At 38.3% G+C, this 27,269-nt stretch overlaps 1 protein-coding gene across 1 annotated transcript in view; it reads right to left on the reverse strand.

Annotated features, from left to right (window-relative positions):
- The window catches only part of SVIL (supervillin), a 63,005-nt gene that overhangs the window by 28,974 nt on the left and 6,762 nt on the right, over positions 1 to 27,269 (reverse strand). The window contains 14 exon segments of the mRNA XM_086614852.1: positions 3,616 to 3,695; positions 3,698 to 3,743; positions 9,028 to 9,034; positions 10,027 to 10,246; positions 11,842 to 12,319; positions 13,408 to 13,431; positions 14,889 to 15,141; positions 16,374 to 16,469; positions 17,166 to 17,305; positions 17,674 to 17,735; positions 18,904 to 18,938; positions 19,569 to 19,739; positions 20,070 to 20,954; positions 22,995 to 23,078. Coding sequence (XP_086470978.1) covers positions 3,616 to 3,695; positions 3,698 to 3,743; positions 9,028 to 9,034; positions 10,027 to 10,246; positions 11,842 to 12,319; positions 13,408 to 13,431; positions 14,889 to 15,141; positions 16,374 to 16,469; positions 17,166 to 17,305; positions 17,674 to 17,735; positions 18,904 to 18,938; positions 19,569 to 19,739; positions 20,070 to 20,954; positions 22,995 to 23,078 — 2,581 coding nt within the window.

The raw sequence follows: 27,269 nt of genomic DNA on the forward strand, positions 1-27,269 counted from the left end.
AGGAAAGAATGCTTACTAAAACTGGGATACTCAAGAGCCATCTGGAGGGAATTGTGAAGCCCATAGCACTCAGCGAAGGTGAGTTCACCATTCTAAACAAAGCCTACAAATAACTCCTGCCTCAGAGCTGGGCTTACCCAAAGCTGATTAGACATGGCTTTATCATCTATAATTCTTTTTCCTTTCTATAGGTTAAAGCAAATGTGGAATATGGGTAAATGCAGCTCGTTAGAGTGGCTCAAAATGAAGCCTAATCATTAGAGTTTCAGCTTTGATTAGAACTGGATACAAGCACTTGGCAAATGCCATATATGAAATGGATAAACTATTACCACAGTAAGAAACTAATATTTTGCCTAAAAGTGACTTTTTAAGGGCTTACCCTCTTTAATATTTTACACACTTCATCTCTGAGTAATTTTGAACTGACTGTTCAGCCTTAGCCTTTACACCAGCGTTGAGCTGCAATTTGAACTTGCTGTAAGAATTAAGTGCATTTCAAATGTCATTCACTGCTTTAATGCGACGGCAATGCAGCTGGTAATCACATTAATCAGGGACTCAGTTACAAACGTCTGACTATAAAACAGGAATTTTCATTCCAGTAAATCTTGCTATTTTGATACTAGGGAAAGATTTTAAAGTTCATTAATTTTTCTACCCATGAAAAAGCCCAACAAACTGGAAGTCTTCCATCCAACCTAAGATGATGAATACAAACATACTAAATCCAAAATATTTTTCTCAAATAAAAAAGACTTTTTTTTTTTGCCAGTAAGACATTCCTCAGTGTGCAGTTGTTCCCTTGATGTTAGAGCTATTCTTTGAATTGTCCAAGTATGCTTTACAGTATATAGAAGTCTCATAGCTTCCAACAAATGTTCCTTCTATGTGCAGCAATCATCAAAACAGATTGCTGGACCTGCAAGTAAATCTCAACTTTCCCCTTCATCTGCATCTCCTTCAGTTAATTCTTTATTCCTTCCCCCCATCCCTGCCCCACACACACCTTTGAGGTTGTTCTGTCAGCTTTTCCATGAATTTTATGGTTTTTCTACTGTTTAGCCTACATATAAATGACTACAACACATTTGGAGAAATATCTCACCAGGCAGACAACTGTGCAGAAGCGTTTTGACTAGAAATGATCAAACAGCACTATTTAGTGTAACTATTTTATTAAGAGTATGAGTCTTTCAACTTTGGTTGTTTATAAGAAATCTCAGTTTACCCTAACAACTTCTATTATATACAGCTACACTTCAATAATCAAATCTCAGGACAAGTCAGATAACCTTTTAAGAGACATGCACATAGAAAATAAAACCTAAAAAGGTTAACAGGAGTGACATACTGCAACTAAAAACTTCACGCATTATTTGAACCAGCCAGGACATGACAGAAGATTACACACCCTTGCTGTCGATGCGTGACTGCCATGTGTGGAAACCGGTATTTTAACTGGCTCAAAACACAGGAATCAATACCATTCCCGCATTTTTCTTGTAATCCAGCAACAGAAAGCACTGAGATTCTTAAGCAAATTGTAGTCTCACAAGCTCTTCTACAAATAGAGACTTCAGTGGCACACTACTTCATGGTCCTCAAGGGATAATAGCCATCACATGATTAATTACCAATAATAGTATTTCCCGATTTAAGGGGCAGCTGACATAGTGTGTTGTAAGCAGCCGTGGTCAACTTAGTGAAGGTTTACATTATTTATCATGTATCACAGGATGAATCAGCATCACAGATACTAGTATAGTTCAGGGAGTTGGGTATCTATAAGACTAACATTTTTTCTTACACATCTAAGATTCACCCATTGGCAGACATGCAAATCCTTTGATTTACCCTCTAAATAGCCAAGAGCTAACATGAACCAATAGAGTGGGTGACCCAGTGCCACAGAAACTCCCACTGCTAGGCATTGTCACATCAAAGCTTGTACCCTTCCAGCATTCATGCTTGCTTACTTGCTTTAAAAGCCTAACTTGTGCTATGCTGAGTGAAGTGCCTACACATGGCAACACAGCAGGGAGGATATGGGTGCTGGCGAGGGAAGAGAGAACAAAGGTTTTGATTCTGCCTTAATCTTGGCAGCTGCTTAAAGCTTTTTCTCAACCTCTTGTCTTTAGCTGGAGTACATTTGTTATATGATCTCGACAGTTGTCATTTTGGAGACTAGCCTGTTAGAAATGTGACCACAATTTTGCCTTCCTTGTTGAAACTATTTTTGCTTCAGGACATCTTTCGAAGGAGCAACTGGATTTTTGAGCAAGTCCACAGGGCAAAACTAAAACAAAACCCATAAACCAAACAGCAATACATCAGCTTTCTTGTTTTTCTGTCCAGTTAACATGCAACCCTTGATGAGTCAAATGTTCAGGCACATATTTATCCTCAATAATGACAGCCTGTATAGCAACTCCTTACTTGTAATATACTGATGGAATAGGAGATGTTTGTTACTTTTTGCCTATACTATTTAATAGAAGCAGCATTTTCACAATTAAATAATTGGATCCAAAGATTACTGTTCTCACTAATAAAATTTGTAACACAAATTTTATCTTCACTTGTCCTCTGCGAAAACACTCCTTCAAAAATTAAAGGCTTTTGAAACAGCCTATTTTATCTGACGCTGTCATTTTCAAAATATGAGACTCAGAAGGGAAGTAGGTCTACACTAGTTCAGTAGTTTGAAGCAGCAGCCCATTTTGAAGTAAATCTCCCAGTCACTCTTGCTTTCTGTGCTTTGGTTCACACTGTAGAACACACAGACTTTTGGATGGAACTCAGCCCTGAAAAGCACTTCTGGATTCTCATGTAACTCCATGGCTGCTAACAGGCAGTCAGGCCACAAAGCAGAATAAATTTAGCCTAAAGTAGAACTTCACTGAAGCCAAACAAGTAAGTATAGCAATGGGTAGCAGGTCCTCATCAGTAATGACTCTGCTTAACAGATCCACTCCTGCTGGGCAACACAACTTACTCATGTATAGACATCGCCAGAATGTGCTAACAGTGTGGACTTCTCTTTCATTTACATCTTTCTACCCATTTCCCACTCTATACACTAACTCTGACAAGCTAGATAAAGTCCTTGTCCAGATGGTTTTGGCTATCCACAAATAGCTCATGAATGCTCTAGTACCTGCATTTCCTCAGTGTTTCTAGGATCCAAAGAATCACTGCTCAAAAAACTGTATATGCAGAGACAACACAGCTTTAGGAATCTGAAATTTTTACAAGCTCACGCATACTAAAGAAAACACTTGAACTTAAGTCTTTAGCCAATTTCATTAGGGGATAAAAAAAAGGCTTAAATCATTATACCTGTAAGTGTTCCAGAAGCCTTACAGGCTCACTTACTAGTTCATAATCTGCTGATCTAAAGACACTGTAATCAATATTATATGTCCCAAGAGAGTGAAGACATTCTTGTTTAAAGCGCTCTCATGGTGGCAGTAGTTTTTAAACAATCCTGACAACAAGAGGAATAGCAGGAGCTAGTAGCTAATATTAGGCATGCCTGTCTAGTTGGATGCATCTTCAAAAAGCTGAAGCATTTCAAGCAAGATGTTTTTTTCCAAACAAGGATAGAGTTACCTTCTTCAACAGCTGCTCAACTTCTTGCATCTGCGCACTACGATCAGTGACAGACACTTTTGCATACTCCTGCTTTTGCCAAGCCTGCTCTTCCAATCTTCTTCACCACTTTCTTCAGCAATGCCAACCTAGAAGAAAAACCATGCCAGCAGGTAGCTTTAAACACCGTACTTCCTGTTGTCCTCAAAAGCTACCTTTATTGTTTCACTAATGCTGCATTCAAGAGAATTTGAAATTAAGTTTTCTAACATTAACTATAGTTATTTAGATTTCATACACATATACAAAGCTTGCAAGCGAACATCAAGCCTTTACTGACGTGTTGAATGGGAATCATCTGTAGAAACAGAGACTTCTAAATTTGAGACAGGGCACTCCAGCTGATTTGTATAGTCAGTGGAAATTACTAATACAGTCAAGGGAGACCCAAGGTACAACGCAGATCATCCTAAGTAGACATACAAATAGGTTAGATTAATCACTGCTTTTTTCCCCTCCCTTCTCTCAATAAGGCACAGAGAACAACTAGCTCCGGCTATGGATGCTATGCTGTAGACGTCCAAAGTTAGCAAGATGAATCCTACCTTGGTCTTTATTGTGCTCATTAAAAAAAGACTCTAAAAAAACGTCCCTTTAAAATCTAAGGAGAAAGAGGTTTATTCAGCAGGCACCCAATCAATTAGCTCTCATAGGACACATAAAATGACAACTCTGCAGTTACTGCTTTCACTACAACTCCAGTGACTGAGGCTACTACCACACTCCTAGGGACTACTTAGTATCTCCCTGCTTAGCTCAGGCATTGCTGTGACACCAATCAGTAGTAGTACCAATGCACTAGTAACTGGATGCTAACTATACTATAGCTGTGAAATTTATCGGCAAGATTCAACTTCGTTTAAAGCATGTCTTATACGTAAAATGTGGATTACCATTAATCTCAGCTAAGTGGAATCTTGTAAAAGTGCTATTTCCTGATCTTGAGCAAAATTCTGAGTATAGCACAAAAGGTCACTGACTGGCTCTGGTGAGGACTGTGTGTAGGTTTATTTTGCTAGAAATAGAACTTATTTGTCCATCCACACATGAGGTGATTAGTTTAGAGGGTAGTGGAAGTCAGTTAGGAATCTGAGGTCTACACAGGCACGATCTTCAGCTTACCTTCCTCAGAAATTAATCTTTGTATGAATTTTCTAGCTTTCAGAAATCATTCTCAGTACACCATAAAATGTCTATCTGCAGTACTTGTGCAAACAGTTGCATTAGTCCACTAAATAATTTTTTTAGTTGAGAAGTTTCACACATAGCTTCCTTTAATCTAGGGCATTTCAGTAAGGATATATAAACCCTTAACCCTATTAATATTTGAACAGGTTCGGTACTTAAAGTATTGGAAACCTATTTTGACCATAAGATACCAAGATTCCTTTTCAGAGATGTGATTGCTGTTGCCCTCACAGCAAGTCTTCTCCTGAAACTCTGAGGAGAAGGAAGGGGTAGGACTGAATAGGCCTAGCCAGAAGCCATAATTCCAGGCAGCTGATTCCTGCAAAAATCCAGGGAGTGCAACCATCCTACTGACCTATTCAAGGATGATCAATTGGTCCTAGGGCAGTCATTTGAGAAAAACTGAGAATGCAGAAAACAGTAAATCCACAGAATACAATGGCAGTAAGAATGTTAGTAATCAAGAAAGCAGTTATTTTCTGTCTTCCTGCCCAGGCAGGCAGTGCTGGCAGGCTTCACACTGCCTGGTTGCTTCATACCTCACAGCACGGGATGAGTAGGGGTGAGAAGGACTCACAATAAGGACTTGAGGCCATGGTCATTTTTTCCAGAACGTATACAAGATTTCACTGCCCAGAACTAATCTTCTGGAGTGCATCCATGCATGTGTGAAACTGTGGAGGAGATCAAGATGGGACTGAATTGCCACCATGCAGTTGAATTATCTTCAGTACTTATGTTCTCTCAGGTCAGCTTTGCTTAGAAATGATCCGCAATAATTGAAGCTGGAAGGCATTTTGGTCAGCTTTGGCCTAAGATGAGTTTGTTTTTAAAAATGTCTGTAGCTGCTCAGTATAGCAGGCAGAAAAAAAAAAAAATCTGTTTTTTTTAACCTGACCTTACTGCAGTGTGTTTGCCCTAGATCTTTGCCCCAAACAGCTTGGTTGATCAGGAAGAGAAAAATCTATAATTCCAAGAATGCTTCTTTGTCTCTGGATTCTTTGTATTCTCCTTTGTCATAAGGGATGGATTCATACCAGCCCTCCACTCTTCACTTGTATATGTAATGAAACAACTCATTCCTAGAGTGAAAACACATATTTGTCTGTTTTAAATCATGATTTCATTGCTCAAAGAAATATGTAGGCCCAGTATGCCATTGAAAACTTCACGGCTGTGTAAAACCTAAAGCCACGTATTTGTTTTGAACAATGGAAACAGCAATAAATTCAGACTGCCCTGACTCAACAACAATTGGAGGGCACCGTTCTGCATGAATAAAGATGCAAGAACTACTGAATTAGTTCACAGAAGCAAGTCTACCAGCTCAGTAGCTTAACTCAAAGCAGAGAGCAGTTGATTCTTTGGAAAGTCTGCAAAAATAAGGCAATTCTTGGGTCTAACCCTTGGATATGTTTAAGACCTGCTGCCTACTAGTTTCATCGCATGCTTCTAGTTTTCCACTTTTGATAAATAATGAATAGACATTCATTATTCACTTTCATAGTTGCATTCGTACTGCTTTTGCCTCCAGAAGTTCCTTTTCCAATTTGAAAAATATCAGTTTCACTCTTTTCTTGAAAGAAAAAAAGCTTTTTATATATCTGTCCATCTTTCTCTGCATCCTTCTTTCACCTTCTACTGAGATAGAACATCTGCCATCAAGATAGAATGATCATCATGCCAGAGGTGTCAGGATGGGTTCAAAACAGAAGCTTTCATACGTGAAGGCAAAATGCTGGATTAATACTGAAGGGATATAGAAATAAGATTTGAATGATCGTTTTGCCTAAACAAGGAGTGCTGTATGAAAGGCCTTAGCAAAAGTCCTGGCAAAAAATGCCAAAAATGACTGTCTCAGTTTTAGCTGGGACAGTTAGCTCTTCTTTTTAACAGCTAGAAGAGCTCCATGTTTTGGTTTTACTCAGAGGCTCGCTCTGAGAAGAATGCTGATAGCAAGTTGATCTTTGTGGTTGGACGTGAAACTCCAAGGACTTTTCAGTGTGCCGGAGTGCAGAAGCACGGCGGGATAAGGGGAGAGCATAGTTGGGACAAGGGGGACACGATTCCCCTTGTGATTTGTGGTGGAACTTAAGATTGAGGGCCAAACCAGCCAATTAGTATTCCATATCATGCAGCGTCATGCCCAGTATAAAAGTGAGGGTCAGCCGGACAGAAGGGCTTTTGCGCTTTGGCTCTTTCGCCGCTTTTGCTCTTTTGTGCTTGCTGCGCATTTGCTCTATTGCCTTTTTTTTCTCTCTCTCCCAGTACTCCCACTCTCGGAGTACTCTCTCTCTCTCTCTGCCCCTCTCTATTTCGGGGCCTCACGTTTGTCAGCTTCGGGACAAGACGGGCTTCGCATACGAGGGGGTGGTGAGCATCTACACTGTGTATTAAATCATCTGTATTAAATTGTTCTTATCTCAACTCACGGGTTTCCCGTTTCTCCTTTAATTCTCTCCCTCATTCCTGAGGGTGGGGGAGGGGGAGTGACCAGTTGTGGGGGGGGGGTTTAGCCTAACCCACGACAATGACACATCTTTCTTCTGTGGCAATATTTTAGTATCTTAGCTATTAGTGTTATCCTTGAAACAGGTTAAACTGGACACAGGCTGGGCTTTCACGTGCACTCCGTTGGCTGTACTTGACCAGTTCTTTATAGCTAAATCATAAATCCTGGATGCCAATATGAGATAAGTAACTACAAAAAGAAAGTGGACTGTTAAAGAATGCAAAAATTCACTATAGTGGGGACTAGTCTGCATAAGATTGCATGCTCTCGTGTCCATATATCAAGAAAGGTTGAAAATTAAGTTTAGGCTGGACTCTTCTGGAGAAGGAATGAATGGTGGTAAGAAGTCCACCAGAAATTACAATTATCTGTAGTTTTTTTAAAACAGTCATTGCAGTGTGCAGCTGACTTCTAAAGTGGAACTGATAGGGTGGCCTTCCAGCAACTTTTGTCTCCATGAATGCATAAAGACAGGTAGTTATATGCAACTGATGCTTCATTCAAAGTCCTCCAAGACATTCCTCTTCCTGAAGGCAAGAAAATTGAAAAAAGGTTTCCGCCACTCATATATAACACATCAGTGAATTGGCCCTGGCTGCCTAAAACAAAACACAGCCCAAACTACTCAAAGACGTGAGCCTTTGCTCCATCTCACCTCTAAACTGCACGTTTGCATAAGAAGAGAGGATAGGTGTCGTATCTTCCTTGAAAAATCATTATTTTCATTCTTCCATATAATGTAGGTAATTCTGAAAATGCCAGGTATGCACTCACTCCACAAGGATAATGTTAGTTCAGTGAAGTAAGTTTTTGTGGAAAATCACTTTCCTCCAGACCAGCATGCAAGCATCCTGCCCAAATATCACTACATCTGTGGAAAAGCTGTTCTTCCATAAGGTGAAAGAATGTCTGACACAGCCAGAGAAATGCACTGGATGGGAAGATGAAGTTAGTGAATGTAAAAGGAAAAAAAAAATGCAAAGTGTAATAGTTAATATTTAGCAAAAATGTTCTTTGAGGTTTATGAATACTCGGCATCAGCTACAGCCAAGCAAAAGAAAATGTCTAGTTGTAGTGTTTTTAATTCTGGGCCAAGAAGTAGACTACTGTGGTATTTTGGAAGGCTAAACCATTTTGATACCAGCTTTGCCATTTACAGATGTTTGTGGAATATGAATATACAAATTCCTGACAAGATGGCAGGTATTTTCTTTTGTCAGCTTCAGAACTGACTAGACAGTCTCGGAGGCCTAATGAAAGCGATTCCAGATTGTGAGTGTGACTGACAGTCTTTAAACATCAGTTCCTCAAGAGATCAACTCCAGTGAAGTATTAAATTTAGGACTGAAACAGCTGCTAATACTTGGATCTTCCCTTCCCTCCAATCTCTTTTTCCCCACCAAGATCAGTAAAAGTAGATAATTTACCACCTATAAAACAGAAGTTACTGGTCTTAAACCTTATCTGTCCAGACAGTTGACATATTTGCAGAAGGGGGATGGGCAGGATGAAGGTTGCTTTAAACAAAACAACAACAGTAACTTGAAAAAGGTAAATACATCCTTCAGAAGGGGGACTAAGACTGCACAGCTGTTGTAGCTGCCCTTGCACCCCCTCTTCATGTTAAGGGGATAACAAGGAGTGGGGATGCTCTACAAACAAGGATGACTCACACATGTCCTAAAAATACCGAAATTTAAGTAGTACACTTTGGAATCATGTTTAAAAAAAAAACAAACTAAAAATGGTGTGCAGCTCCTAATATCACGCCCATCTCATGAAGGGTGAGAATACTTTTACGCAGTGAAAGTTTAATGAAGCAGGTATTTTTTATTTATTGGTTCTGCTTTCACTGTAGAAAACTGAAGTAAAAATAGGCCTGTTTGTCAACCCTAAGCAAACAACTGTAATTTTACTCACTGGACTGCTACCAGATCCTTGTATGGTGTGGGGCTGAGTTTATACTCTCAAAGTTTTAACTAAATTAGAGTGACTTTTACATGTACTACAGCAGCTATTGGAGCTAGCCATGAAGTCACACTGTTCGCACAAGTGCAGAACACTTAACATTTCATTTCAGATCAGAATGATCTTGGGTTGGAAAAAATACTCCCACAAACCTGTCCAACTTATTGCCCTTTTAAAATCTCTATAGTAAGTTCTCAGAAGTCAAAATGGCAACCATGTATTTCTGAAGTAGAGAAGGAAACATCTCAGAGACTACCCCTGACTCCCTGTAGTCAACTCATTTAAAAGAGACTACTCCCATAGACCAACAAAAAAATAGCTATTAGAAAAAAAAAAAATCCCATTATACACGTTGTAATTGAAAGGAGGACCTGGGGAAGTATATCAGTATCATCAGTACAAATCTAACTAGAACACATATTTTTACAGCTTTCATTTTCTGAACTACTTATTGATTATTCAGGTGGCTCTTTCAAAATCAGACTATCACATTTTCTTGAACAGTAATTCTCATTCACCACCATCTGCTTTATAAGTATGTCAGGCAGATTAGCTGCATGTTTCTGCTGTTAGTATTTGACATGTAATAAAGCTCAATAATCACTGCTTAGCATTTTCAGAAACAAGCTTAAAGCTTCTTTTTATACCATCAGTCTAATAACTGTATTTATAGATATAATTTTAAAAAAGTGAAATTTAAGTACCTTTCCTTAATTGACATTGTTTTGCTGGAATTATCAAGGACATCCTCAGTTATTTGTGCTTTGCTCTCTCCAAGGGAAAAGATCTCACAGGAATTCTTACTAAATCTGCCTTCCAGTTGTTCGGAGAGCTCCTGCAGTCTACAGGATGCTGCAGTTGCAGTTTGTGAAACTGTCTTCATTGCTGATGTGCTGGTGAGTTCAGAAGTAGGTTCACCGTGATCTGCCCATTCAGAAGAGAAGTGCTGAATTAGAGTTAGTGCTGTTGTCAAACATATTTTACGTTACTAACACTGAAGCAGCTAATTTGTTGGTTAACATTCAAATCGTATGCTATCCTAACAGAGAAAAAGTTTCTGGCTGACTTAGAGCACAAAGACTAATCGTGCAATATCATCTGCTGCATAGACTGGCCATTTGTGACTAAAGTTCACATGAAGCCACAGAATATCATGTTCAATATACAATTCTGATATTCATATGAATGAGGCTCAAACTGCTGCTCCTGTCATCAATACAACAGGAAAACAAATGGACAGATGAAAGTGAGAGGGGAACAAAGAGTAGGAGAAGAGAAGCAGACAAAATTTAAGTAAGAAATTAACTTATTGGTAAAGCAGTTTAATGCACAAGTAGCATACCAGGAGAACATTTACTAGCTTAATAAAGGTATTACTTTCTAGGAGGGTGTTGGGGGCTTTTTTTGGTTTTGTGTTTTTTTTTTTTTTTCTAGCAGCAATTAAACCACAGGAAAAACCGCCTTGAAAGATAAAAGCACCATTACAGTTATCTTCAAGGAAATGTAAGTCATCTTCATTTTTGTTTTTGAAATTTTACAAGCACAACACCCCTCTGATACACGACTGCTCCTATTTTATCCCAGTCTCTGTCTCCCTGCAGTCACCAAAAGTTAATTGGACAGAATGGACATTGCTTTTGAGGAATACAGGCAGAACTATACATTCCTCTCTACATCTGCTCAAAGACCATTAAATTCAAAATAAATTAACTTCACAGGATGAAGACAAAAGTGCTTCTAGCAATACAGGGTACTATGGTCCTATACCCAATCATAATAAAACAGAAAACTAATTCAACATTCTTCTAAATTCAACAGAATAGAAGGCTTTATGCAACGACCAAATAGACTGATTATTTTCAAAGCACTTTATTTAAAGATGGGTGAGTTTACTTATTAAGTCTGAATTATGCTTTGTATATAGAAATGTAACTGCTCTGAAAATTACTTTTATTTTCTCTTCAGTGTGGTGATCAAATATAAAGTTTTGCAAAACTAGTTATCTGAAAATTATCCACTACTAGCTATATATGCACATATGTAGTTAATACATAACTATATATGCACAAGAAGACAACAATTAAGAGCAGACACTTGACTCAGAGCAGCAAGTTTAGCTTGTTCAGCATTTTGGAGGGCAGGGGCGAGGGCAAAAGAGGAAAGGATAAATCTTAACTTCAGCATATAATAACATTTCTTTCAAAGTAAGAAAATCTGAAATGGAGCTGTCTTTAAAGGCTGAAGAACTGAAAGAATAACAAAGAGAAAATTGTATTTGTAAAACATAAGATTTCACAGGTATTTCTCCACCTTTAAGCAGTGTTAAAAAAAAAAGGGAAAAATAACCAGCCTTGATAATGCTTGAGATGTTTAAAACTAGAGAAACATCATTGTTTGCAGAACAAGACTATGCCAAAAGCAAGTATATACTGCACCTCTTTGCAAAGTCTTGCTTTTCGTAACACTTTCCAAATCCCTCTTTTCTTTAATGTACTGGCCTTCTTTGACTTCCCATTTACCTTGCACGCGAGTATCAATTTCCTTCTGTTCAAAAGGCTGAAAAAGTGCTTGTGAACTAAACAGTTCCATACTGTCCTTCCTCAGGAAGCCGTATGTTGTCTCTTTATGGTAGTCTCCTGTTTTTTCAGGAACAGCAGGTTCCTCAAAGGAGCTGTACTTTGTAATTTCATTAGCTTCATGTGCTAGAAACCTCTTTCTCTCATCTTCATGCTTCTTTGATCCTCTGTTGCTTTCTAGTGGTTCCACTGAGGGCTGCCACTGTTCTGACTTCTGTGTGTGTTTTCCTGAAGAGTCCGAGTTTTCTGCTGAACAGTGGACTCTGGAATCAGCTTTAGTGGCAGTGCTCACACCTCCATCACTAGCTGGTTTCGCGTGCAGGTCTCCAGCGTACAGCGGAGAAAGGGCAGATGCCATTGTTGAAACCGATGTTGCAACTGCTGTTGACAGAGGAGTAATTTTTCCACTTTCGTTTTGTATCTACGAACAAAAAAAAAACCCCAAAGAAAAGGACTTAAAAGCTCTGAAATCATCAATTCCTGAACAGTCTAATCACATCAGTTCTTCAGAGGTGTGCTTCCGTATGAATATAGTGCTCTATAAATATAGACTAGAAACAGATAAGGAGAGACTAGGAACAGATAAGGAGGGCAACAATGCCCCCATAATTTGGCTGCAGATGGATTATTCCACCCAGGGAAGAAATGACTGCATGTGAACAGCAACATCTTTAGTAAGAGAGGGTTCATGTGTAGCATGCAACATGATGCTGTGTCAGGGCTCCATGAAAAGTTTCATTCTGATGTGGTACTGAGCAGCACTGAGGAAAGAAATTAGTTCAGGTTCCAGTCACTGGACGACATGCCATGTACCCAGGCTAATTCAGCAGGGCTAATAAGCTTTGGCACAGCTCTGCTCTGATATGCTTACGCAGCTTCCAGCTCTGGAGCTAGCTCAGCGCCAGAGACTCTGCTCCGTGCTATCCTACATAGGGCAGACCTTCCTGACACTTCTGCCACAGAAATCACCTTCACACAGGACTGTTAGTCTAAGACTTTTTCAAATATCAAACATCATCTGTCATGTACATATCTGAGCAAAGTATTTGAATCTAACAAGTATATTGAAAAACCCTCCAAATTTGCTTTGCTGGCCTCTACAGTGGAACAATTATCTTTTCTACTCTTCTCACATAATAATTTTACGAGGTTTTCCTAAAGACAGTTCAGATGCAAAATTTTCCTGAAATGCAGAGCTTGTTTTTGTCTTCTCCAAAGGAGACAAAAGCTATGAAAAAGACTGACAAACATTCCTTCGTACACATCAGGAAGAGTTTTTTTGTGTTTGGCTTTTTTTGTTGTTTTCTTAAACTGCAGGCTAGTAAACAGCATGCAAAAGGAACAGACAGAAATCACACCAGTAGGAGGAAACCAACTGAAAACTTAAAATGCACATGCAAATTCCATAAAGAATGGACAATACAGTCATTCATTAAACAAATCAGAAAGCAGAGCAAAGACTACTACACTAGCTCAAAGACTCCAAAGAAAGATTAGGAAAATAGTTACCAGTTTATTCTTTTTCCATTGCATCTATCAGAATTAGAAATTCAGAGATCAGGAAATGGATTTCAGCTTTAAATACAATATATTTACATTTGCAACACAACCTCTCGTTATCTATTTTGACATCTTTCTTTTGTTTCTTCCTAAAAAACCTGTAACTGCATCTCAAAACATCCCAACACTCCAAATGAACAGTTCACTATAGAAAGTCTTCTTGAAAACACACTCCCATTGAACTTGGTACAGAGTCAACTCTGGTTTCTTTTGCTAGATTCAGAAAGAGATGACAAAACATGCTTCCTCCGCATTTCCTTATAGAAGAGCAAGTTTGTTCTGTAAAAGTATGACAAACTAATGTGACTGTCATTGGCTTCCTTTCCATCTGCTTCAGCTTGATCACCTTCCTGGACCCCAAATAAGTTAGTGACACAATCATTAAAAAGTCCAGGTTGTGACAGCAGTTGGCATGTGGAAAATTAATGGAAAGAGGACTACGTAAGGTCTGGAAATCTTGCTAAAATAAATTTGCCAAATACTTGCTACTACTGCAGGCCTAAGTAGAGTAGGCATAAAGTACAATTATATATCTGTACAGCTTTGCACCAATACAGTTAGAGAAATCCTGCCTTCTCACTATTCTATTATTATAATATGGAAAATGTATAATCATGAATGAAGCATATAGAAAAGAGAAGGGTAGGAACTTTCTAACACAAATTGATCCAAATCCCTAGAAATATGACACATGTAGGAGCTATGCTTCATTGTTAAAGTGATTTATCTTAAAGCTGTAACACTAAGGGACTGATGTTTCTGCTATTGTGAACATCAGCTCTGAAAGACCACTGCTGGGCCACCTTACACTCAAACTTCACTAAAAAAACATTCCTTTGCAGTTCCAATTATATGAAGGATTCCAGAACAGGAAGCTCATTTCCACTGCACGTATTAAATAATTTCATTTTGATCATGGCTTTCTGAATTCCAAAAGTATTCTGCTTTTAGGGAAAAATATATATAAAAAAAAAAAAATCAATGCCCCCTCCCAGAGCAAAATGACAGAATATGTCCAAACTAATAATAGAAAAGTGCTTTCAGGAAAGAGTCTCTGAAAATATATCTAGAGCACAATGACATATGTCATGGTTTCTACCCCTTTGGTCAGGAATTTACTTCTAGAAGACATGCAATATTCTACCGGAAAAGACAGACACTGTGAAAGGTACATGATGCACTAATCCAGAAAATTATATACTCCTGAATTACTCTAAAAAGAAAATCACACCAATGAAGTTGAACATTTTAGAGGATGTTGTTCCTCAATGTCAGAAGACTGCTTCCTGACAAGCTTTTTCCTGTGAGTATGTCATGACCCCAGTGTGTAGCTCAGAGCAAAGAAAAGGCCAGCTGTTATGGCACCTTACACTGAAGCTGTTTTCTCCAATAAGCAGAAACAGATGAAAAAGAGCTAAGATTGCACTTACCTGCTCAACTTCTCCAAGAGTGACTGGCTGAGTCTGGTAACGAGCATTCATTCTCCTGTGCCTAATATCTCCTCGACTCCTTGTGGAAATGGCCCTGGATACTGGTTGAGACAGTTTGTTAAACAAAGCCATCTTTTCTGCCAAACTTAAGGTGGAAGAATCTGGTTCATCAGACTGATCTTGCCCCATCGCCTCTTTGGCTGCTCTTATCTCCTCCTTAGCTAAAATTTTGTGGTGTGCTGATGCCTGCAAGCTGAAGAACAGAACTGGAAATGAGTTTTGAAGAAGCTGATATGAAATTTTAAATCTCAACCTAACAGAAGCAGAAGAACTGCACATGAAGCACAATAGCCAATGTCATATAGCAGCCTAAGTGGTTATGCAGTGGTTCAACATTGGCATGATGAATTCTAATTCAACAGCTGAAGATTTAAAAAAAGTTAAATTTTCATTCACAAATTCATTTGATTAGGACACAACAAATTTTTAAAAGGGGAACTCAAGATTGAAGAGAGACTTCTTAGACCAATCTCTATACAGAATATAGAGCTATGGAGAGACATTTAAGATGCCTGCTGTAGAACAAACACGGGTCCTACAGTGCAATTTATGTAAAATTCAATTTTATTAGAAATTGCTTGTGGAGTAGATATGATAAAAACATTTCAAAGATGGATTTAAACTCCAAGTTAGTGCTGCTTTTAGGTTAGCATAAATTGTAATGCCTCATAATTTGAAGTGGAGCAGAATTCAGACTTTTATTTTGAGTCACCCGGGGTAACTCAACCAAAAGAATAGTTCTGAAACATATTTCATTAATTTTGAAGATTGTTTGACCAATGCTGAAGGCAGACACATTCATTCATAAAAGCTGTAATTGCATTTGTCTCTACAATAACATATTTTATTCACCTCTAGCTAGATTCAGTCACATGTATGGAATTAGTAGTATTGTCTTCCCCCCCCCGGCCCTGTCGTGGTCTTTGCTAAAATTCTCTCATTCAGAACAGGCAAACGGTATTCTGCAACTTTACCTATAGGTGGTGCAATTTCTTATCTTTCCTTTAATTTTGCAAGCTAAAAAAAAAATATATATGTAGAGACAGACAAAGAGGATATGTACTGCTTGTGAAATCAAGCATCCACCTTTGGTATTTTCATCTCAAGATAACTGTTCAAAAAAAAGTACAAGAGCAAAGAAGGTTCTGCTAGGTTTGCTCACATGCAAATTCGTTTCTTTCACAAAGGAGAATATGCTTCTAGAACAGGTAAGTGTGGTTAGAAAGGTCCTGAAAACAGACACTTGACAAAAAAATGCTGCATTGTTTTATCATGCAAATATAAATGAAGCTGATGAATGTTCTAAATATTCTTGAAATGAGCATTGACTTGACACATTGAAAAGGCATTCAAGACTTTAAAGATGCATCTGCTATTGAGGTATTTTGTGCTCCATGTAACATGCATGTTTATCCCCCCCAGTACCTGATAGGTTGTACAGTGCTCTTAACTACAGTGGGACTAGGTACTCTTGTCACTACTGTGTGGGTATTCACAGAACGTGAAGCAGGGGTAGATTCACTTTAAAGAATTGCCAAGGAGGGAAAATTCACAAGGAGAGAGAAGAAAAAAGCATTAAGAAAAGCAATACATTAAGTGTTAACTACAGAAAAGACCAAAACAAAACAGAAAAAAAACAAATAGCAATGATTTTTAATTAACTGAGTTATCTGCTGTGGCCTTTGCAAGATAACTTCAAATACTTTGAAAGAACTGAAAACCTAGAGGAGCAAACAGGTTGTCTCTTGAAGTTACTTATTATCCATAACATAAGCTATCTTTCAGTAGATCATTAGGTGAACGTCCGTTCACCTTTATTTAATTTTCCCCAAAAGTGACTTTCCTTTCTTCAGGAAAATTTCCTGATGTATAACCAGAGTGCAAGAAATGCATTTCCAAAAGTACATTTGAGAATCCAGTGTAAAAGGTTTTCCCCAATACAAATACATTCCATAAGAAATTGTGCAGATCTCCCTCAGTGCAAAGTATCTTTTTCATTTGAGTTACAGACAAATGCTAAGATTAATCTCGTTTACCTAATCTACAGGTTCGTAAGCTTTCTGCCATATGACAGTCCATGCAAGTTATGTTTTCTAGTCCCTCTACTTCTAAAATGCAATTTCAATAGTTTCCCCTGTGGTTCTCAAGGAAGTTGGCCCTTAACAATAAATATTTTCCTCGCTTCAAAGTTAGAGCCAACATATGTACAAGACTTACGTAGCTGCAATGACCACTTCCTCACTGGTAATTGGTTGTGTGTGAGATCTGTCCTGCAAACGCCGCAGTCTTCTCTCTACTGCTGAACTTCTTGTAGGTGGTTTAGGAATATTTTTCATTTCAAATGATTTTTCCATTTCCTAAGAGGACATACGTCGTAATTAAAACCATGGAAGAAAAGTTCTAAACCAGTACTTTCTTCTTAGCTTTCTTGCATGCAAAGTAGTAAATTTCCCAAATGCTCATCTCTGAATTAGAAGCAGGATGTAATTGCACAGTAGACATCACAGAGTTAAAACTAACTATACATCTCTTCAAATGAAGTTCTTAGAGAAGTCTTTAGAGCAATAGGTTTACTGTGTAGGTAGGCAAGATGAAGTGAAAAAACGTTATGTAGCTTGGACTTGGTTAACTGCATTACACTTCATTCAAATGCAATTTGGGTTCTTCAGCATCTTCTATACAAACTGTTTAACTCAGTCTTTTATTAAGAAAATGTAATACTTACTCTAAAAAGCAGTCTCTTTGCAGCTACACTTAGTTTGGCTCGGTCATCCAATTTTTCTTCATCTACACAAAGTGGGGGGAAAAAAAAGAGGCTGAAAGTAAGGAATCAAGCTCATATTAAGTGCAAAGTGGTTTTTGACTAAATGATTTCTAAACTCCTCAAAAATTATGTTTTACTAAAACAAGAAGCACCACCAGCAAATAAGCTGGCTGTTGCTCCCTTTTAACAAGAGACTTACCATTAACCAAATTTTGTAAATATTACTTGTATTTATGTGTACTGCATCAGAGGGAAAATTCTTAACAGGATTAGAGAACAGAAGACTTGTCTTCAGGACATGTGTTCTCAAGTCATTCAAACAGCCTTTTATGAATGACCAAACTTATTATATCAGTCCATGATAATAGATGGACTAAAAAAATAATTAAACTGAAAGACTGTCTTAAGGGTCAGTATTCATCCTGCTGTAATAGAACATCTGTTTTCTACTAGTTGACCACACAAGATGGTGTCTCCTGGAAGCTGGTCATTCTGATTGCCACTTTGTGTCCTCATTTTTCAGAGGCTCAACTGGTATCCTTAGGAGCTGAAATCAGCGCCCTCCAGATCCATGAGCCAGCATCTAAAAGCTGCAGAGAACATCAGCTTTCAAATAGCATAAGGCATTACATCTAAATTTAGCTACTCATGAGATTGCGTACTTAATTTGTGCCAGACTTGCTAAGAGTGACAAGAGGGAAAGAGAAGCAAGATGGCAGACTGAATTACATAATTTAATAACGAGCATCTTGCAAGTTCCTTAGCTAGAAAACACGTTACCGACATCAGTTTCACACTACAGTAAAGGCTTTTTAAGTTATTAGTCTTAGACCACTGATTAAAACGTGTATTTATTTTCCCCTCATCAATTATCTTATTTATTGTCTAAATCAGAGGAATAAAAAACCCACAAAAACCCTATGTTGAAAAGTGTCAAGCCATTCCCTCCCTTGCCTCACATACGAAGTTCAGTATCCACAGACAGACTTTTAGACCTAAATGAATTTAAAATCAAGTGTGTAGTAGACATGGCCCAAGGAAAGTGGTACTTCAAACACAGTATAAGTAGGTAATGATAGTTATTTTCAAGTGGACTTTGTTTGCATTATCAAACAGTTCTCCAGGTAAAACAGAACAAAACAAGACACATTCGCTCCCATTTCTGTCTTAGAAAGTAATATAGTAACATACCTTCAGCAGTTGGTACTTCTGCACTCAAAATCGACCTAGTGAAAAATTACCAAACAGAAAGAAGTTAAATGGAAACAAGACATCAAAAACTAAATTAAATAACCCATCTGAAGTAGCAGGACCTCAAAAGTCTTAAGAGTGGGAAAACTTTATCTACTTTTCAAGTTTCAATAGTTTCCACTTTACATCCTTTATTAAGGCAGAAAGGCAAGCAGTTGCAGCCAAACTTAAATACAGTAAAGGAAAACAATTTCCAATTCATCTTGCAGAAGATAAAAGTTTAAGATTTGCTGCCAGCTCTTTTAACATAAAATATATAGCTTTGGTTGTTTGCAAAAAAAGTAAATGATAAAGCAAAGTAGATGGTAAGGAAACTCTTTATATAAAAACAAAGGCATTCATCATTAGACAGAATCAGACAGCTATAATACTTTATGATGATTCACTGTTCACCATTTTACATGGGGGAGATTTGCAACCAATTAGTTCTGTCGGTGGTGTTTTGGCTTTTATTTTATAAGAAGCTATAACAAATACTTGATTGTTTTTAAAAAGAAACAATAACCTTGCAAAACATTTGTGCTAATAAACGAACAAAGTCTCTTCACAAGCTTGTTCATGTCTACCTGTACCAGAATGCTACGCAGAGCTACGTACGTGCCTACCTATCTGTCTCCTTTCGTTCTGCTGAAGTTATAGGTTGAGTTTTAAATCTCTCAGAAGTCTTTCTATTTTCACCAGGAGAAAAATAGCGCCTCGGCCTTCGTGGCCCTCTTTCACGGTCACCATTGGCAGACAAAGTGCTACCTGCCGTTGACATCTCAAACCGAGATTCGCTTTTAAATCACGATAGAAAGCGCATAGAAAAGAAAATAGAAGAGAGAAGTAAAGCACAGATGTAAGCTTCTCAACAATTCACTAGAGATCACTCTGCATGCTCCTCTGGTAACATGCACAGACGTACACATTCCAGCTACCCCACATCACAACTTGCACTAGCAAGCAGAAGCACAAAAGCGAGATTCAAACCATCTCAGCCTCCAGTACACACTGGTGAGAGCTAAGCTGTGTGCTTTAAGTGCCGAACAAAACTGCCGTTGAGTGTGTGTAATTTTTGCCAAGGACGTGCAAGTTTCACACGAAAATACATCTGAAATGTCACCTACAGTTCCATTTTCTTGTTGGCATTAGCAGTCTCCAGAAAGACATTACGGAGCTGGGCAACAGAGATTTTTGTGTCAACCATGCCAATCTCACCATTTGATGCATTTGCTTCCGTGCCCTCCTTACTTTTAAAAGCTTCTAGCTTAGGAGCCACAGTATAGTCAGACATTGAGCGAGTCAGGACTTTATGCTTTGTTGTTGACACTTTCCAAACAGGAGCTTTTGCCTTGGCAGGCTGCGATACAGATCCACTCTGTATGTACATAACAGCTTCACTCCTTTCTATGTTCTCAGGGGCCTTAATCTGCTGCTCAGGAGCCTGCCTCTTATTGCACTCCAGCTCTCTCTGAACTTCTGAGTTAACTTTCAGCTTGCTTGTGAAAGAGGAACTCCCCACGGGGGTATCCAACTCTCCTCCAAAGAGGCCTTCATGGTTCTTCCCTTGCTTGCGAATCTCAGATGGCAAAATTGGTCTTCTGCCTTTAGAAGCCTGTTCACCCTCCAAGGAATCTCCTTCATCAGGCTTTGCTCCATGACCAAGTGTCTCTTTCTTTTCACTCTCTGATGCAGTGGTTGCTGACGGTTTTGTTAAGAGGTTAACGTTGTCTGGTAGGCGGAGGCTGCCAACAGAGACATTTGCTGGTTCTTCTGTTGCCATCAGCTGAGCCGTGTGAGCAATGCCAGCAGGCTGAATATAGCCATGAATTGGTTGGCGGACTGAACTGACAGGCTGATTTATGACCCTATCAAAGGCAGACGTTTCTATCTGAAGAGGCATGTAGTGGGCTGGCACTGGATGGGATTTTCTCTGAGATACTGTGTCTGTGACAAGTTCAGGGCTTCCACGAGCACTTTCCTCTTTCACCAGTTTCTCTCTAACTTTTACTCTTTAAGAAAGAAAAAGGATTAAAGCTGTGAACAGCAATACCCAATCTGGAAAGGAACAGACACCTACTGTGGGTACAGACAGCAACGTTGTATTAAAATAAAAAGCAATCAATGCATAAAAGAAAGCAATCTTATGATGCACTTATGATGCAACCCTTCCTCCCCCACCCCGAATCTTAGCAATAACATTGCTCGAAAACATTCAAGTGATTCACAGGCCCTTGAGCATGCATGACTTCTGAGAAGGTAACTGAGCAAGCTCTGAAAACGTACAGCATGTTCCCATGAGGTCACAACTTCATTTGTCAAACAGCACATACCTATAGTCTCAAACAAACAAGATGATCAAAACCGCTTTTTATATTATCAAAGTGTTGGGTTCAGCCTGAAATTGCAAATTCCATTGGCAATCATGTATGCGGCCAGGTTTCTGAAGATGTCTAAACACTGGGCAGCTTACATCATATCAAGATGCTGCTGCACTAGGGAAAGGGATGAAAATACACGTTATCTCCACCTAGCCCTTCAGACATTTTGCCAGACGCTTTTTCACTTGTGCTTTTGTGTATCATACAAGACATCTAAAATGTTACATGTAGTCTAACTTGTTTCAGTAAGTGAGAAAAAAATGTTGAAAGTGCAAGCCTTAAAGCCCAAAGTGAAACTATGGCATAGCTTTAGGTCTTCAGAGGGCTTGCGGGGGAGAAAAGGATTTTTTTAAAAACAAAACAAAACCCAGAACAGGCATTCTGTTTTAAAACATTTAATTACATTCTAACATGCAAAACTTTTGGGAACATTCCTAAAAGTTACATTACTTTAGTGTCATTTCTAGGAACACCTCTAGACTTGTGTAACATCCATGCAAAACAGTCATGTTCTTCCTTTGGACGCTTAATGCAACACCACTAAGGGAAGGCAAGCACGTGCAGCCGGAGGCAGCCTCTGCTCTATGACTACAACTGCAGGTGAGCTCTCCAGCAATTTTACAGTCACACTGAGCGCTCAGACAGCTTACAGGGCAAGCGTTTGTAAATATCGCATACACAGTACTAAAAGTGAAAGCCCTGTACTTCCTCCCCTCCCAAATTGGTATAAAAAAGGATTTTAATTCTAAGGAAGGAGAGAAACTCAAGTACAAGAGGAGACTAGCTCTTTATTTGAAGGTAAGTAATCCAGTTCAAAGTATGTGCAATTCCAGGCTTGCTACCAACAGGCTTTTAGGAGTTCATATTATTAAAATAAAGCAAGATTTAGGAAAAAAAAAAGAGAAAAGGATTGGCTGAGAGAATAATTCAGAATATCTGAAGTTATCTGAAACACCAACCTTTCTAATATTTTGGTGTTTCTTTTCTCTGAGGATTGGTGCGCTTATCACGGAAACTTTTCAAAGTTACTTAAGCACAGAAAGAGTGTTCAGGCTGAGAAAGTGTTTCGTTAAACTACATGTGCCAAGCATTCTCCAGAACATCACACTGATGTTAGTACTGGGTTATAAGAATTACTTTAATCAGGAACACAGAGAAGAGTCTTCCTGCAATGCTTTTCATGGTGGGCTACTGTATGTGTTACCAAACTGGGAGAAAGCAGCTGCTTGTAGCTCTGATCAAGATCTTGCTTTACTTTTCAATATAAGTTTTTTACTTGTCTTGTACTATATCCTTTGGAATTCAAGGAATTAGTTGTAGGGAACGCTTAGATGGATTGGTGTGTGGTATAAAAATCTGCTGGTTTGCAGAGTACAAAGTGGGATAAAATAAGAAGTGATAAAAATTAGTGGAGGCCAGAATGATAGTAGCTGTGGAAGAAGCTAGGGACATTTGTACTTCTTCATCAAAATACCAGTTGGTCATAAGTTACAACAAAAGCAGATGCTTCAGGAAAGTTTCAACAGCTGTTTATCTGCAAGAAGCAACACTTTCCAACTTGCTGCTGTTAAAGAAAAATTAGAGGTGAGTGTTAAATGAAGACAGAGTAAAGGGAAAGAAAGGGGAGGTTTGTAGTCTGATTGTTAGCCACAAAACCACGTTTTATGATACCTGGAGGGCCAGCTGATAAGTGAGGGTGTGTCCCCTTCTGAATCTTTCTGAAGAAACCATTCAGGTTTTGCTTTCCCTGCACTACTACAGAAAACAGAACTTCAGGTAATTTTTGAGATCTCAACACATGCTCCCGTTGTTTCTCCCAATCTTCCCTCCCCACCACTTTTTTTGTTTTCTAATTACTCATTACAGAGGACTATTCACGAAAATAAAAACCCAGCACATTAGTCAAATTGAAAGGTGATAAACTGTGAAACAAACTATCATATTAATTCCACAAACATCTAAAAGGTGTTCTGAATGTTAAATATTCTGCAAAGGTAACTTTACTGAGTGTTCATTGTCCATAATTTGAGAAGTTAAAGCAACTACACAATCTTATTTTTGTCATTTGCCATTGCAGGTCAGTTTGAAGAGTTTATGAAAGGACACCTGGAAAAGTTGCTAAAATTATTCCTTTAATTTGTGGTTTAAAGTGGCAAAGATTTGGACTTGGTTGAGTCCAAAAGGAAGTGGTAATAAGAATTTAATGAAGTTAGAAGTTCAGGTGGCTATATCATACTTCCTAAGAAATTATCAAGTGCAGCTGGAAACCCTCTCTCCTCTTGGTAGTCCTGTATCACAAAAGCTTCAGAAATGCAAACCCAGTTAGCTCAAGTAAAACATGCTATGTCTCTGGGTGACAGGGAAAAGGAAAAGCTTAGAAAACAAAGTAACCCCCAACTTGATCTTGTCTTGATTCTGTTTTCATTTTGGAGCTGAAAGCATAAAAAGAAACTAGAGCACTGCAAACTTTTAAAAGCCCTACAGGAAAGGGTATCTGCAGGCTACCTAGACTACCTATGTACCGTTTCTCAAATATTTTCCTAATACTCACCTTCATCTACAGTCCCTCAGTAACAGTAGACCACATCAAATACTTTTAACTTTGCAAGCACAGACTGACCGGTCAGACTAACATTTACAAACTCACTCCTTGGAGGTGACAAGCAGCCAGGCTGCTTTCCACTACCTATAGCTACAGCTGAAAGAATTCCTCACATTGCAGTAGAGGCATCTACTTAAATTTTTCTTAGCTGGTCTTCTAATAAAAATAGTTGAAATGGGTCAAATCAACGACTGTTCTTAAGATAATAGTGCATTTACTGTAAATAAGTTCACATTTGAGAACTCACCTACAGTAGTCCCCTTATCCAAATAAGCTTAGAAAAAAGTCAAACATCAACTGTTAAAACACCTTTTGTTTTTCCAAATGTTTTTTAGTTCCTAAAAGAACTGACCAAACAGGAGGCAAAAAGCCTTTCACAGGAGCTGACCAGGTAGACAGAAATGCTTTGAAGCAAGCAAACTTCCTTCTTGTCTCTTAATGTGTACTTTGGCACACCTTTACAGTGGGCATGGCCCAAGCAGCAATTACTTGTACTTGATCATTCATCTTTGAAGAGAGCAGTCAGAAGAACACAAGCCATGTTTTGAATTTAGATTTAATCAGTCACTTCAGCAGCCAATTTTATTTTTCAATTTGAACTCAGCAAATTTAAATTTTTAATAATAAACAAATTTAACAATAAACAAAAACAATTTTGCAACCTCTATATATAATGTGGATGGAGTTTAAACTCTGGAACTGCCCTAACATCAGAACCGACCCGAAAATGGATCTTACCATTTCATTATCTGGAAATGGAGAACAACTAAGTAGCGAAAAAAGGAAGACCTTGCAGAAGGGGCTTGTGTCTAGTGCTTGCCAAACACGGCTGATCCCTTACAGTGTTTCACACAGCACTAAATCTCATAGGCACATGTAACTTTTAACAAATGAAAAAGTATGCCCCCATTAAAAACAGTTTCCTTAATTATTTCTCTTCTGCCTAACTTTTGCAGCATCTTTTCTTACCAAAAAAAAAAAAAGGTAACGCCAGAAGTGGCGGCTTTAAAAAGAAACAGTTGGAATTTGTGAATGATTTGATATTGCCTTCAGTCTGCTTAGTCTGAATAGAGCCGCATTAGAAAAACCACACTTGTTAAACAGCTAAAAAGGAAAGAGCTTTATAAGGAGATCTGTTTGCTTCATATTAAAGGCCAATCTGTGAATGAGTGGATTCAGGTCTCTCTCGATAGCCAGCATGCTGTTTGATAGCCAGCATGCTGTTTCACCAGGGCAACTGCCATCCCACCGATGCTGAGTGCAGCACAGCTTCTCCTGAGTTGGAAGAAATAACAGCCTAGAAGGCATTTCTTTGTTCAGTGTCTCATTGGTTTCCCCTCACAGAAACAGGGACTAGGATTGCTTTATGAGAGTAAAGAAAATAAAACCCCTTTTTACACAGCAGCAGACACATTCTTGGCTAGAAAGTTTGAAGGGCTATTTTTTTTTTGCTTTCCTAAGGCTGAAAACTTTGTCCCTTCCTTCACCTTATAAAACAAAGAAAACAATCTGCCAAAGTTCCATTGCTCCAATATCCCTTCCTATCAGTAATTGGATTAGTCAAGAGATTTATCTCAAATTGACCATTTAGAAGATAAGGGATAATATTTTGTAGTATTTGAGACTGCTTAAGACACAAGTATTTTTGAGCCTGGAATAACCTAGTCAGCTCAAGGAGTTGTAATACAACTCTGGTCTTAAGTCATATGGATGACCCTGAAATGACTGTTTTCCTCACTGTAGTAGCGGAACTGTAAGCTTAAAACATAAACTAAATATAAGATAGTACTTCCTAAGTACTAAGATGAGACTTTGGGCAACCTGGTGTAGTGGAGGGTTTCCCTGCCCATGGCAGGTGGGTTGGAACTAGATGATCTTTGAGGTCCCTTCCAACCCTAACCATAAAAAAAAAAAAAAAAAAAAAGTATGTTGACTTACGCTCCCTCTGATGGCTTTTTTTGAAATGACAATATTCCTTTAAAACTTTGGCTTAATTGAGAGAGTCCAATGATAGCTCATATAGCCACGTAACCATGCAAAAGGTGGTGTGCAGGATTATAAGCCACCTGAATAATGAAAAACTATGAAATAGTATTAAGAGACTATTACTGGTGTGTCCTATGCAATAAAGTGAAACAAAAAAGAAGGCTAAGCACATCTGAGCAGTTTACAAGCACTGTAAAAAGATGACTCAATCAATCTGCCAGATGGTTAATCTTTGACATGAAAGATTGCTTCCTCATTCAAACTTTAAGGTATGCTTATATGAGTTAATAAGAAAGGCCACAACAAATAAGAATGAAGTTTTGTGATTTTGATGGTAAGGAAAAAGAAGTCTAGTCAAGGTAGCTTGTTTCTGAACCTACTACAAAAAATAGTTCAGTTTATGCCAGTTCATTTCTGTTTTTTAGAAACAGTCAGCACTGCTCAGCGTGATGCAAATGTGTTTACAATCAAGTTCTCATTACAATTTATATCATTTTTAGCTGCAACATTTTAACTTGAGTATTTACAGTTATTATCTTCCATTTATCCACCTACCTAGAAATGAACGAATCACACTTAAAGAAAAACATACTTTTAAAAAAATTCTTAGTCACATTGTTTTCAGTCACCATAACTGTTTGACAGTCCATTTTTGCACTACAGTATGAAAGCACAATGTGAAATTAGTGAAAACAATTTTTTTTTCCATTCTGGAAGAATCTAGTTACCCTGTTACTGGAGTAAATTTGTCAAATCTGAAGTAATTCAGCATACCATAAGGGAGGCTACATTTTCCAAATTCAGCATGGAAGTTTAACTCTCCCCTCTGCCCCTGATATTATCTGAAAGATTAACTATCATAGTTCAAAAGGGTTCTGACACTTTCACAGCAGGAAAACAAATCAACTGTTATTTCCACTGACCCAAGACATTTTTTCAGTTTTTAACTCTGAAACCTGTTTTATTTTGTCAGAAGCTGTCATGAAGCTATTCAAATCTTCACTGAGAAACAATTTGCCTTTACTTGGAAACCCACACCCAAACAATTACAAGATATAGATGAAAAAAATTAAAGGCTTGCTCTAACAGGATATGGGGGGGGGGGGGGGGGAGGGGGAAGGCAGATTTGGAACCATAACTGCTTCAATTTCTAGTTTGCGTAAATATCTTAGACATCATTTAATCCACTTCCCCCTAAAGAGCCTAATTTTAGCATAAATTCTATAAATACAAAGTGAAACCAAGGACATATCTATCACAGAAATAGATACCCACTCTCTTGTATCAGAAACTCACTGTGATTCAAAAACACAACCAATCCAGCCTGAGACATCCAAAGCCACTAAATACTATCTTCA

This window comes from Tauraco erythrolophus, chromosome 7, assembly GCF_009769465.1.
Source record: "Tauraco erythrolophus isolate bTauEry1 chromosome 7, bTauEry1.pri, whole genome shotgun sequence".
NCBI lineage: Eukaryota > Metazoa > Chordata > Aves > Musophagiformes > Musophagidae > Tauraco > Tauraco erythrolophus.